We start from the raw sequence: 14,383 nt of genomic DNA on the forward strand, positions 1-14,383 counted from the left end.
GCACACCCCTCTCGCCCACCGGGAGCTGTGGGGCTTAGGGTACCATGAAATGTCTCATACAGTGACACCCGCTCCCTGTTCAGTCCTTGAGTGCGAAAATCCGAACGTTCGCTTCCCGGGGTAGGAAATTTCAAGCGGAGAAGCTTTAGCAGCAAGTCCCTGCGCTCGCTCTACTTTGTGATTCTCATGGGGGCAGCGGATAGTCCGCGAAATGCGAAAGAGGAAAAAGGAGACATTTGGTGCTGCTAACAGAGGCCCATCAGGCAGACCGTCCCTGACCCACTAAAGCAGCCGGAAGTATCCGCGGCAGGAATCACCCACAGCTGCAGGTTTTACGTTACCAGCCAGATCAGGCTTTTTACAGACAAGCTGCAGCGGAGATAAATCTTTGTAATTCCCTTCTCCTTTATCTCTCGCCTCTGTCCTGGTGGCTCCGACTCTCTTCCCTGTTCAGAGGGCGAGCTCCTGTCCGGGCCTGGATCGTGTCAGACTCCACGGTCACCTGGGCACCAGCAGTTCTGTTTGCACAGACAGAGTTGCTGAGGAGACAGCCCTGGAGCCCTGCTCTGCTGAGGCCAGTCAGCAGCAGCCTTTGCCAGGAGCCCTCCCTCCATTTTGCATGCAGAAGAGTTCTTGCTCCCGTTCAGTAATTCTCCCATTTGTTTTGCTTCTGCAGAGAATTTCCTGGGAGGGAGAGAGACCCTGTCATAGGCCCAAAGCACCTGACCCCCCCATCCCTCAGCTGCAGTTTGTTCTGCAGGCTACCAGGACTTGTTAAAGTTGGGACGGGGGGGGAGAGGACTCTAACTTTGTACATGTTTACCCCACCCCCCGACATCCCTCTCCTCTGGTCACGAGGGGTGGGTCTCCAGTGCACACTGAGCCTGGGTCGGCGGGACCTGGGCTTGTGGACTCGATGTTTCCCTGCCCACACTTGAGTGTCCCACTGCATTGTTAGCCTGGGTTTACGATTGTCGGACCCGGGTCTCACAGCCGTGGTAACGTGTCCACGTGGCACTACGCCAGCCTTCTCACTTGGGTCTGCGGCTTGGGCTGCATCCACACTGCAAAAGGACAGGGCTTGGACGTGAGTCACGGCAGGACACAGGCTCTGACACTCCTTCCTCCCCCCACCCCTGCAGGGTCCTGGGCAATTGGTGACCCGAGTCAGACTGATTTGTGTGTGGACAGAAGTGGGGCTTGGGCTCAAACCTGAGTGCACAGTGTAGACATTCCCAAAGTTACACCGAATGTAGCCTGCCTGGGCCTGTTCCCCGCTGCCTTGTGCACCGTGTCTTCATTTACAGGTGCGCAAGGCAGCTGTAAAACGCTCTCAGATCAGAATGGTACAAGTTACATACCCACTGATGGCAGCGTAACTTACACCATGTCTCCTGTGGGTTTGGCCCTGGGATTGGAACTCACAGCAGGGAAGGGATCAGTGAAACTCCGCTCAGAGAAATGAAGTTGCTCCACCAGTCGGGATACCAGGGAGCTGCTCCCCGTCCACAGAATCAGGTGCCTGCCAGTGGAGTCTGGTGCCAGCTGATGACTCCCCAAGCACCAAGAGTAACTTGACCTGTTACTCTACTGGACGGGGGTCACCTGGGCAAGATCGAGTGACGGAGCCCCACGAGCAGGAATGCAATTAGCCCCGCTTACGTCACCCCCGTGAATCAGCAGCGCGGTGTCTGAATGGAACAGGCCTGTGTGGGACTCCACATGTGTTTGCATGCACGATTCATAGGCGCGGGCACACGTGTGTAGCCACACAAACCTCGGCCCGTGTGCTTTGTGACGTGTGTATCACTCCAGGTCTCTCTTTCCCTTCTCAGGATGGGAGGATCGAGTTTTCGGAGTTCATCCAGGCGCTGTCGGTCACTTCCCGAGGGACCCTGGATGAGAAATTGCGGTGTAAGTCCTCAGCGCAGTTTGAAACCAGGAACTGCGTCTCTCTCTGTCCCCCCACTTCCGCCCTTGAGCCCAGAGTGGGTCCAGAATAGCAAGAGGCAGCCATGCAGTGAGCATCTGCCCAAGCAGGGAAGCGCTCTGCAGAGGGGTCTCACTGGGTACGTCTTTAACCTGCATCCGGGAGCGATGCACAGACTGGGGCTAGCAGGGCTCACACTCGCAGTCTAAGCATAGCTGCGTGGGTGGTGCTTGTACCCTGCGGCTTGGGCTGGAGCTGGAGTTGTTCTGCGGAGTCCGAGGCGGAACGTCACAGCAGCACCCACGCAGCTCGTTTCCGTGTGCTGGGGCGAGCTCCGCTAACACAGGGACGCTCACGCCCCGTTGCAGTGTAGAGTGTATTGCGCCAGGGCTCTGGCTTGGGATCTCAGCGCAGGCGTTCGCATTGTCCAGCCCTAATTAAAACGGGGAGACACTCGCCGGGGTGCAGGAAGGGAGGCTCCCAGAGGAGAGAGCTGGGTGTTAACTTACTGTGCGTGCGTTAAGGTGCTTAGGAAGCCTGGTGGACTGACAGCCCTGCAGAACGGGGGCCTCTCTTCATCCACAGCACAGGTCCAGTGCAGGCAGCAGCAAGGCAGGGCTCCCCCTCGCTGCCCCACTAATCTGCCCCTGCCCGCAACTTGAGGGTCCTGGCCTGGGGCATGGGGGCTGATTCAGTCTCCAGGACCCATTCAGTTCTTGGCCTCTGAGCTGAGACTGGCTGGGCAGTGCCAGTGACGTCCGTGCCCTGGGAAGTGGTCCTCAGGAGATGGCTTGTTCCTGGCACAGACAGGCCATTAAGGGCCATCAGACTCTGCTGCCAGCCCGAGCTGCGTTCACACCGGGTGCTGCCTGCTGGCACCTGGCGCTTCCTCAGTAATACAGCGTCACTCTTGGTTTCAGGGGCCTTTAAACTGTACGACTTGGACAACGACGGGTACATCACGAGGAACGAGATGCTGGACATCGTAGATGCTATTTATCAGATGGTGGTGAGTGTCCGGGGGAGGGGGAGAGGGTGCCGGGGTTGAGTGCGCCGCGGTCCTGCTCGCATTCAGATCCGAGCGGCAGATTCTGATGCAGACCTCAGGAGTGCAGCAGGCCTGTCCCGGAGTCAAATTAGCATGGCTCCAACGGGCAGAGTGAGGCAGGCTGTGAGCAGCCCCCATGGCAGGTCACCCCCCCCCTGCTTTTGTGGATATGGTGGAGGGAGTTGAGGTGGGGAAGAGCAGGACAGCCTGCTGGATAACTCCTCCCCCTAGAGAGCAGGGTGCAGCAGAGGTGGCTTCCGACCTGACTTGGCTGCACAGCTGGCTGCGGGAGGCTTGTGTTCCCTCCCTGCCTTCCCAGACTGCTGCAGCCCCAGGTCCCAGTGCTGCTCCAAGTGGGGGCAGGGATCGGCTCTGGCCCTTCACTAGGAGTCTCCTGTGACCGGGATGCACGTGAGGTCGGCTGAAAGGTGCCTGCGGCAGAGAGAGCGGATGGAGCCACCCAGAACTGGCCCGAGGAGGCTCAGCTCTAGGCCGGGGCGTTCTTCACCTAATGCGCAGAGAGAGTGAGACGCAGAGACCTCCTAGCACCGAGGATGCAGCCCCGCCACAAGCAGTAAATGTGCATAAGTTCCGCTCTCTCCTGCCCCTACAGGGTAACACGGTAGAGCTTCCAGAAGAGGAAAACACACCTGAGAAGAGAGTGGATCGGATTTTCGCTATGATGGACAAGGTGAGACTTGATGGCGACTCTTGTGTGTTTTCTCCTCACCTCTAGGGGGCGGCGGCTGTCACAAGCCCCACTCCTCCATCTCCCAGAGTGGGTCCCGCTCCCCACACAGGTGCTATGTACCATGAAACCCACCGACCTGTAGTCGTCTCCTCTCACTGTGGACACGAAATCTCGCCTGTGCAGCCTGCTCAAAGCTTCTGCAGGGCTGGTGGGAGCCCCCGCTACTCGGGGCCTCTCATCATTGGCTGTGACATTTGTCAGTGAACCGTCCGTCCCTGATCTAGACTTGGCCAATGGAGGGGATGTTTGCCGGACAGTTCCTTCCTGCTTCCAGCTTCCCCCCTGCGCGTGAGTGTGGATTCTTGACCCCAGGCGGCCCGACCAGGTGTGGATGTGACGGGTGATCTCCTTTCAGTGCAGGGCTGCATCAGCAGAGTGGAGATTAGAGCTTGGGCGCTCGGCTTATTCAGCCTCTGTCAGGCTGGCGCTCTGGGCTGGACTCAGCCCTGCTGTACTTGAGAGGTGTCACGCCCGGGGGGGAAGTGGGATTTGCCCAGGTGCGTTTCCGTCACCGCCTGCCCTGGGGGAAGGGCAGCTTGTGTTTCTACTGGAGGCTGCTGAGTGCACCAGCCTTCGCCGTAACCCCTCCCCAACCAGTGTGGCCAGCTTTCCAGGCCTACCTTGCCCACCTGGCCCAGTGAGGGCTGCAAGGGCCAGTGGGGCAGCTCCAGCGGAACAAGGTGCCTTCGAACCCACTCCTCACCGGGCACACGAGGCAGTAGAGAGACGGGGTAGATCTCAGGGATGGGGCAGAGTCAAGCAGGGGCCGGGTCCAAATCTGAATTTCCTTGGAGTTTGGGGCAACGGGTGTTTGGCTCAAAGCTGCCTCTCTTTAATACCAAGCGCAGATTGTTCCTCTGGGTCCAGGGCATTTCAATCAAACAATTAGTTGCAACATATTGGCCATCACCAGCTCTCCCGGCCATTGCCTTTCAGAATGCCGATGGGAAGCTAACGCTGCAGGAGTTCCAGGAAGGCTCCAAAGCCGACCCGTCCATCGTACAGGCACTGTCCCTCTATGACGGACTCGTATAGTCCCGGGATCCCAAGCTGAGGTAAGCCGAGCAAGGTGGTGGTGCTGGGGATCTCTGTTAGTTGTAAGCAGAGCTGGTGGTGCTGCCTACGCTTACAGTTGCCCGACACTGCCTATTTTCAGTTGCTTATAACCTTGCCAAACTTTAAGTGTTTGAGCTGAAATTTTGTGTGCTGCATGTTTGCCTCAGGCTGAACATTTTGGGGGGGGGGGGAGGGGGAAGTTTCAGCTGAAACAGTTCAGTCATTTCCTAGAATGATGCTAGGAAAAAAATGTTATATTGCCCGTATTAAAAATATTCTTGCTGCTGTTTCATTGAAAAGGCCCAGCGCCCCCATGCTTTGGAGAAAGAGCTTGAAATTTGGCAGGTGGGTGGCCTTTATGTCAGGAATGTGCCTTGGCCACCCCTGTTAAAATCCACCCAAATATGGTCACATTATAAACCTTTGAAAAAATCTGTTTCCACATGCACAGTAGAGACTTGTTAGAGTTTGGCAGCTAAAGTCTCCAGAGATTCCATCTTTACTGAGCATGCTCCAGCCTCTCTCAGCTCTTACATGGTGACTAGACTGCGCAGGTGCCGTCCCTTAAGGTTGCCTGACACTACCCATTTTCAGTTGCTTATAACTTTGCCAGGAATTGATCAGGAGTATCAGGGACTAAGCAGGACTTTCCCTACATAAGAGCGGCCATACTGGGTCAGACCAATGGTCCACCGAGCCCAGTATCCTGTCTTCCGACAGTGGCCAATGCCAGATGCTTCCAAGAGAATGAACAGAACAGGGCAATCATCAAGTGATTGGACGGTCATCCAGTCCCAGCATCTGGAACAATTGCTCCTCATGGTGCTGGCGTCTGTTGTGGTGCCGGGCCCAGGAGCTGAGAGTGGGCAGACAGTCGCTTCTGTGCTGTCAATGCTAGAACATAAGAATGGCCATACTGGGTCAGACCAATGGTCTGTCTATCCCTGCGTCCTGTATTCTGACAATGACCAGTGCCAGATGCTTCAGCGGGAATGGATAGAACAGGGTAATTTCAAGTGATCCATCCCCTGTCATCCAGTCCTAGATTGTGGTAACTGGAGGTTTGGGGACAGCTTGAGCATGGGGTTGCGTCTCTACCCATCTTGGCTAAGAGCCATTGATGGATCTATCCTCCATGAACTTACTAATTCTTCTGTGAACCCAGTTATACTTTTGCGCGTCACAACATCCCCTGGCAGTGAGTTCCACAGGTTGACTGTGCGTTGTGTGGAGAAGGACTCCCCTGTATTTGGGCCCAGGTAGCATGGAGCAGCAGGAAGAAGCAGCCCCATTAGAATGCAGAGGGGTGAGGAATAGGGAGGAGGGAGAAGAGGAGGGAACAGGAGCCAGAAGGTAAAGGAAAGCGGAGGAAGAAGTGGACAATGCAGTCTGGGCTATTCCTCAAGCATTGTGAAGTGCCCCAGGAATGAGTGGTCTCTGTCGGGGAAAGTTTGGTAGCGTCCAGAGAATGGAGTGAGATGGACCAAAGCCAAGGAGGTCACCCCAGTGACCCTGTCAGGATGGTGCTAGGATTCCAGCCAGGGGCTCAGAGGAACCTCCTCTAGCACATCTCAGTTCTCTTTGGCTGTGGAATAGTACCCTGAAGATTTGAGCATCCTAGCACTTAGAGACCATGCAAATAGCCCTAGAAAAACCCATGGCGTCACTTGAGACTTTGAAACTAGGCTGGGGTAAAGTCTGGGGATTGCACTGGAAGGAGCAGTCCTGCACTGCCAGGAAGATAGGGCAGATATGAGGTCCAAGGTCGTCTCTGTCTCTGACCCTTACAATTCCATAATTCAAGCCACACGCTGATGCAGCGTGAGAGCCGAGCAAAACCTGTGTTGGGTTCGTTTTATTTTTGTACCACTTTACCAGGCTGGTTCTTATTTTGCCACATCTGGGGTGGGTGGGGAGAGGGCTCAGACCCAGATTTGGGGAGGGGTCTCCAAGAAATGATGCTGAATTCAGCCCATCTCTACATAACATGCCCTCTTCCTTGCTGCTTTTCAAGCAGGGGCATGTTATTGGAATGGGGTGACCGGCACTAATTCAATTGGTGGAAGCTGCAGATGCTGCCTTCCCTATGCATTATGTTCTCCTCTGAGCCCTATCTCTGCCTCTTTCCATCTGTGCTTGGCTGTTTTTAAGGCGGTAATGTAGCAAACTCTAGTGGTGAACATGCACAAAGGAAAATGCCGTATTGTCAGAAGGGAGCTGGTCGGGAATGCAGGGCAAGCTCCGATAGGGGGCCCGATGGGGCCCTGAGCTCAGAAAGCTGCTCTTCAGGGCTTTGTGTGCAGTGGTGCAAAGGAGAAACTAAGCTGGAGAAGCCAGAGGCTGGGAGGGAGGAGAAGACAAACTCTTCAGTGAGTTACTGGGGGACGAGCAGTTGTTAGACTTGGATCTAGTTGGTTCCAAACTCCCCTCTTGGGAGCTTTATAATTCCTACCACCCGCCGGGGGAGTCGATTCCTTCCTACGGCCTTGGGGGACAATCGCAAACACGCTTTCTGATTTTCAGGCATCCCACAAGGACTGTTGTACACGACGATACAGTAAAACCTGCCTCGCTGTAAAGGATTTTAAACCAGCAGGGTCTGTGGTGTGACTCACACAGTAGCCGCGATGGAAGAGCCCCAGAGGCAGCTTGCAAAATGTGGGGCTTGGGGAAGGTGCTTGTGTGCTAAGCATCGGTAGCACAGCTGGCAGGGTGTAATATTGAATAGCCCCCGCACATCAATATTCTGCAGCATTAATCAGATGGGTTATTATTGAATTGTATCTGTGTATTGTGGGAGCACACAGGGGCTGCCCCAAAGAGTGCACATGAAGAAATGTCTCCGAAATTTAGAATTACGAAAGAAAAGGGGGGGTGGGAACCGTCAGCATTTTCACCCAGACATTCCTCCTTCTCCTCCTTGGACTTCTTCACATTTCATAACTTGGATGATGTTTCCCATTTCTGAAATGTTAAGGCTCCAGAAATGGGGGGTGGGTGGAAGACATTTCAAAAGGAGGCAGAAAATGTTTCCCCATTTACTCAACCAGTTCAACATTGCCAACAGCAGGCATTCAGAAACTGGCGAGGTCCTAACAGACCATGAGACTGGCTGATAAACCAGGAGATTTAAAAAAAGAATAAACCTGAGGTTCTGGAGTTGGAGCCTTGGATGTGTGTGGGGGCGTGTCATATTTCCAAACTTTTCTCCACAGCCAGGATGGTGAGAAACATCCTTTCGATTTTCAGTGAAAGCATAGAGTCTCACAGGAATCACCTGACTCCAGGAGCTGGGTCCTTAAGAAAAAAACCAAAAGATGGCAGGACTTGCGATAAAATGACACGAGTTGGCAACCCTGACTTATCAATACATTTCTTCTTTTCTCTAGTTTTGTTGAGTTAAACACAGGTTGACTTGCTTTCTCCTCTTCTTCCCCCACTTCTCTTTCAGTTGCCTGGGGGAAGATTCTTTCTGTGCCATCAGACCACCTCAGTAAAGAAGCTTGCCTGTCCCTCTCCAGCCTTCCTTTATGTTACACGAACAAGGGAGGCGCTTGAAGTGTGAGGTCATCCCCCGCACCCACTCTGCACTCTGAATTAACCGTGTCCATTTGCCAACTTCCGCTTTCTCAACAACAACAACAAAAACAAGGGGAAAAAAAAAAAGAAGAAAAAAGAAAGGAAAAAAATAGAAAAAGAAAAAGCAGCGAATTTTTCAGCTTCTGGGGGTGGAAGGGATCGTGCATCGCTGTGTGGAGACCCCTCCCGCCTCTCGCTTTTACTTAGTAGATTTTTTTTTGGAACGGACTAAAAACACCGACAAATATTTGACATTGTTTTCATAGAAAAGCGCAGCATGAAGAAGGAGCCAAAAGGTACTGCTGAGGTCTTGGAACGGGCGGCTGCTGCACGCCCTCCGAGTGCTTGATCGCCATCGGCTTCTGCTTCATCGGCGGGGCGGGGGGGACGAGGGGACGGACGCTAAAAGGCAATTGGAAATGAAAGTTCCACATCCCCTGCGTTTCCAGCAGCAGCCCAGCCCGCGTCGCTAGGGAGAGCTGTATAGTTTTTGTGATACAGTATTGTGCTTTTTTGGGGGTTTTTTGGATGGAAAAAGTGAGGCTGTTGTGACTATGCCTCTCTCTGTTATCGATATCTTTATTTATTTGTTGTAACCGTTGCTGCTGTGTTTAGTCTTTCCTGTGTTGAAACACCTAGGTGATAAAAGTTGCAAGGTTTACACACTATGGCAGGGGGAGGTAGCCTGCGATAGCAATTAAGCCAAAAATATCCTCCCCCCACCTCCCCCCATATACTGTGCTTTGTTGGCTGGTTGATGTTTTACGGGGGATAATCTAACCCCCTTCTCCTTATTCCCACGCCTCTAGTCCCTGCACCCTGCCCTCCCTCCTTGTCTTTAGAAACTCAGCTACTACCCCTGACAAATCCCAAGGCTGGGACTGAATGCTCTCTTCCTCTCAACAAGTTGTATTTCTGTTGCCCTTCTGCATTCATTTTGCCATCTTGCCTTTGTGTAAAGCAGAATGACGAAATATACAGTATCCAGACATTTTTCTGCATGAAAAGTATTAATGGGGCCAATATTGTTTGAGCTTTAAAATGACCCTTCTTTTTGGAAAATCCTGGCATTGTCGTGTATCTGTCTTGCTGGGCGGATGGGGAGTTAGAAAAATGAAACTGGATTAACTCCTTGCTAAGCCTCCAGGAGGTTGGGAGCCTGGAGTCCCTGTGGGCTGAGAACAGAGATGGTTGCTTGTACAGTGTAACGGTTTTGAAAAGAACCAGCCGGTCAGTGGAGCTTAGGAGAGTTGTCTAAGCAAACTACACTCCATAGCTGTTTAAGGCAAAACCCAAAGCCTTGATGCTGTCCAGAGCTAGACAGGGCTGCTTAGTGTCCTGGAGAAGGAGGAGGAAGAATGGCTCCAGCCTCTTCGCGTTTTGCTACGTTTGCTCTCATTTGTGCTCCTGAGTTTTGCTCTTTGGGCCGTGCATTGAGAGAGAGCTAGAGGAGCCTTGTTCAGTGGATCACGTCCATTCCTATGGTTCCCAGTTTGGGTCACAAAGATGGACTTGGGCTTTGATAAACAGGAAAACAATCAACAAAACAAATCCGGCCTTGCCCCCTTCCCCATTTCTGCTTGGTCTGTCTCCACCTTTGAGCGAAATGGAATAGCAGAATAGACGCACAGTAGCAAAGGCACCAGAGACTAGGGCAGGCACTAGCCACGGTTCCTTTGTCTGACGGGGCTGGAGCGGAAAGCCTCCTGCAGCTGTCCCTAGGAAGGTTTGTGGGGTGCCTGTACACAGAACAATTGGCAAGTGCTCCACAAACATTGGAGACCGTCGCCTTTCCACCCACGTTTTTGGTCACGCACCCAGAGGTTGGTGCATTCCCCTGTTGTGCTAGCTAGCCGCAGTGTTTCTAAGGTGCCGATCACCTTGGGATCCAAACACCAAGCATTGTCCTGCTTCAGACTGAGTGTAACAAGAACAGCTGCAGAGTAATGGATTGGGAGGCAGGAGGAAGAGTCTGCTCTTGGGTTCTCCCAGGTAGTACGTCAGACCTGTGAGAAGTGCAGTGACTCCATCCTTCAGAGCTGTAATCGCTTTTTCTGGATATAAATCCCAGTCACTGTGCCAAGCACTGCTTCCCTTCCTCCTTTCCTCTCCCACCATATCCCTACAGTGTAACCAGTGCAAGCTGTGCTTTGCCAGAGAGGATATACAGCCCGGGTGACCCAGATCTGGCACTTGAATGCCTGCAGGGTGCTGAATGTGAGTGCCTCTTTGCACAGGTGCAGATATCCATAGGAGGGATGTCTCCTCCAGGGGCGGCTCCAGACCCCAGCACGCCAAGCGCGTGCTTGGGGCGGCATGCCGCGGGGGGCGCTCTGCCAGTCGCCGGGAGGGCGGCAGGCGGCTCTGGTGGACCTCCCGCAGGCGTGCCTGCGGAGGGTCCGCTGGTCCCGCGCGGCTTCGGTGGAGCTGCGGGACCAGGGGAACCTCCGCAGGCACGCCTGCGGGAGGTCCACCAGAGCCGCGGGACCAGTGACCGGCAGAGCGCCCCCTGCGGCATGCCGCCCTGCTTGGGGCGGCGAAATGTCTAGAGCCGCCCCTGGTCTCCTGTCTCCGTAGTTGGGCAGACTTCGAGATCATCCACACACCAGAGCTGCATAGATTTGAAACATGAACTCCAGCTCCAAAAACAGCTGACTTCAGTCCCTGGAACTAAAGAAGAAATGCCCATTAGCTGTCACCAGCATTGAGGCTTCTCTTCTGCGTAGGCTGCACTAGGGGCGATATGGGGGACACACAGTCGAGTAAGAGCTGATTCCGTCCAGCCGTGACACATTTGCACTAGCTTGTACATAACACTGGCTTTCTTCCAGTACTTTGCATCCCATGTTCAGTCCTCCATGTGTCACAGAGCACAGATGTTTTAGGATGGCAGCTGCCCCTCAGTTGCTGCTTGCTATTGCAGGTTATGGCGATACCTGGGTCATGGAAGCACAAGAGTTTTTGGCCTATCACAAGCTGTGGAAACCAGGAAGACTTTTCTCCCCAGTCTGTGTCCTCTCTTTACCACCACGCAGTTACGGTGGAAGTTCTCCGAATCCTGTTCCAGAGGAAAGAAGAGTCAGCAGGTATTGTAACTTTCTGGAGCACAGCCTGCTTCCTTTTCTTTTGGCGTGAAACGAGAGGGCAGTGCTCTACCCTCACTCTCATCAGTGTGAGCAACTGCATCTGCCCTGCATTTTGCATTTAATACCCCAGTAGCTTTTCTTTGGGTGGGGCTGGAAGTTATTTCTCATTGTATGGTTATCATGATGTCCTTCATCCTTCCCAGCGAGGTCCCCCACGCTTTCCAGAGCAATATTTTCAGCTACTGGGTCACAAATGTAGCTGGTATAAATCACTCCACTGACTTCCATGGAGCAACTCAGATCGACAGCAGCTTGAGGACTGATCCCTGATGTGTGGGCAGCATCGGGTGGGAGGCCTCCTGGCCCATAGAACACCAAGCCGGAAGGAATGGGCTGTGATCAGCACATCGGAGCTGTCTGCAGTAGCCCCAGCCAGCCCAAGGCCCAACCAGCAAATCCAGGATTTTAAACAGCAGAGGTGGCAGTGGGGGGAGAATTAACTCCAGGTGAACTGTACGTGTCAATTTTGGCACCAAGGCTGGGATTTTCAAATCCCATTGGCACCGAACTCCTAAATCCCAGCCCTAGTGCAGAGTGGCCATCTATCTATGGTGGCTATTTATTCCCCACCCCCTGAGCCAGCACTAGTAAAGAGCTCTCGTTTTGTCCTGTGGCTGCGTTCCATTGGTAACAATCACACAGAGCACCCAAACACCATCCCCTTCCACCCGTTTCTCTCACGGGTATCGGAAAAGCACAAAGTGTGGGAAGCAGCATGATTTATTTTGTTGCTTGTTAAGTTGGGCTGCCAGAGCTTGATTTGTGTGCACATCCGGCTTGCGTCCGTCCAGACGGAACTGAAGGCTTTGTAAAGACCTTGGTCAATATGCTGCGTAACAGACCCAGCTCCAGATCTAGCTTGAGGGCTTGGGGATGACTCATGCATTAGCAGGTCGAGAGAGAGAGATTTTCGGGGGAGGACCACAAAACTGCATATTTTTGTTCCCCTCAAAGGCACCAGTCATGCAGTGAGGCCGGAGACTGTCCACTGATGGGTTGCGAATCCCATGGAGTGCTTAGCTTGACTTGAAAATGTGGTAGAAAAGTCAGTTTCCCCTCTTGTTCTATTCACCAGGTAGGCTGCATATTCTGGATCAGCTCTACAAGAACTGATTCCGCCAGGTAGAGGCCTCGAGCCAGAAAAGCACATGCTTAGGTCCACCTTTATTCAGGAAATCACTTAAGCGTGTGCTTAATTTTCATTCCTAAATAGAGATGAGTCCCTGGATTGGGGCTTGAATGATTTCTGTCATTACTTAAAATAATATCCAGCCTCTTCAATGACTCCTGATCCTGAAAGCCCCATGGGTGGAATGTTCTGAAACCAACCTGGTTCCCTTAGGAAATGATCCTGTATGAGAAGATGCATATTGTACAGAAATAGCATCAAGACACCGCAGTTCTGTATGGTGAGAGGTTTTGTCTTGGGGCTTTGACTATGGGCTACTGGGGGATTGTTTTGTAAGGAGGGACCCATTGACTGTGACACTTCTTGAGGAGAACCTTAGGAAAAGTCACCAAGCAACTGCTGCATTTTATGGCAGGACAAATTCTGACCTCATAGGGACTCATCCTGATCCCACTAAAATCAATGGACCAGATCTTCAGCTGGTGTAGAGTCAGTGGCTCCATTGATGTTGATGGAGCTATTCCAGTTTATACCAGCTGAGGTGTGACTTTTGCATTGACTTCAAGAGGAGCAGGACCATAATGTGAATGTGTTAGAGCCCTTGCGATAAGGGATTTGAAGGTGTTGGAGGGCCCTGAGCTTTTCCTGGGTGCTGCTGGCTCTTTTGGGAAGCTTTGCTTGAAATAAAGGAAGCGAGACAAGGAATTGAACTCATTTACCATGTTCTCTTTAAGGGCACACAAGTTGTTTTCACACTCAAGAGCAAGGCCTTTCTCCCTTTGCAGCTGGGAGTTGGCTGGCTCCTGCTTTTCCCTACAATCTGATATGTTACAGGATGGATGGGTGCAGAATGGACCATACCACCCCGGTGGTTCCAAGGGAAACTCAATTCCCCTGCTGCTTTGTGGCCAGAATGCCCTCGTTTTGGTAGCTCTCTGCGGTGCCGCCTGGCTCACCATTTCTTCCCCCCAGGCTGGTCACCCTAATACCGACTGGCATTTAAGGTGAATGTGACACTTCCGTAACTTCCCCTGCTGATAAATAACTAACCGCACAAAGTTTATAACAGTATCCAGGCGAGTGGGAATGTATTTGTTCTGGCACTTTCCTCGGAAAGGCTTTTAAGTTTGGCAGAGGGTTTTCATCGTCCAGTTCACTGTATGAAGGAGCCACCGTACTTCAAGGGACACTCTGTAATCAGTCCGGCTCACACAGAACTGTTTTTTAACAAAGAGATTGTCTTTGCCAGATTTTCAGTAGCAGCAGCCGTCTCTAGCTCAACCCCTGGTCTGGGAGCTGCAGAGAGCCTCGGTAACCAGCACTCTCGAGTAAGCAAGGAATCTCAGGTTTCAGCGAAACGCTTTTATTTAACCATCGGCAACATGGGGGATGCTACCGGATTCAGTGTCTTACTCGGAGAAGCTCCAGGCTCTTTCCATTGCCATGTCTCTCTCTCCAGCTTCCTTCCTGTGAGCTACTAAAAAGCCCAAAAGACGGTAGTGGGTCCCACTGCCACACACAGCTAAGGGAGTAAGCGGAACGGAGCCTTGGGCCTAGGAAAGACAGCTGTGTTTGTCAGGGCGAGTGAGTCCAGATGGGGCAGGAGAGAAGTGTTGGGTTTGAGCTCACGAGGGCTTCAACTGGTAGGGAGCGCGGAAGAGAAACGTACCGCACAGCAACACCCAGGCTCTGGCTGTTCCAGTCCACCCCACCTCCCCTAGAGCTGCACCTGAGGTCTTCACCA

General features: G+C 52.8%; 1 protein-coding gene across 1 annotated transcript in view; it reads left to right on the forward strand.

Annotated features, from left to right (window-relative positions):
* NCS1 (neuronal calcium sensor 1) overlaps nt 1–10,705 on the forward strand; it is an 87,902-nt gene extending 77,197 nt beyond the window's left edge. The window contains exons 4-8 of the mRNA XM_039507070.1: nt 1,836–1,914; nt 2,851–2,939; nt 3,592–3,669; nt 4,666–4,784; nt 8,237–10,705. Of these exons, the coding sequence (XP_039363004.1) occupies nt 1,836–1,914; nt 2,851–2,939; nt 3,592–3,669; nt 4,666–4,764 (345 nt within the window). The 3' untranslated portion in view covers nt 4,765–4,784; nt 8,237–10,705. The remainder of the gene's footprint in view (nt 1–1,835; nt 1,915–2,850; nt 2,940–3,591; nt 3,670–4,665; nt 4,785–8,236) is intronic.
* Nucleotides 10,706–14,383: the final 3,678 nt, after the last annotated feature.

The sequence above is a fragment of the Mauremys reevesii genome, linkage group 19 (assembly GCF_016161935.1).
Source record: "Mauremys reevesii isolate NIE-2019 linkage group 19, ASM1616193v1, whole genome shotgun sequence".
NCBI lineage: Eukaryota > Metazoa > Chordata > Testudines > Geoemydidae > Mauremys > Mauremys reevesii.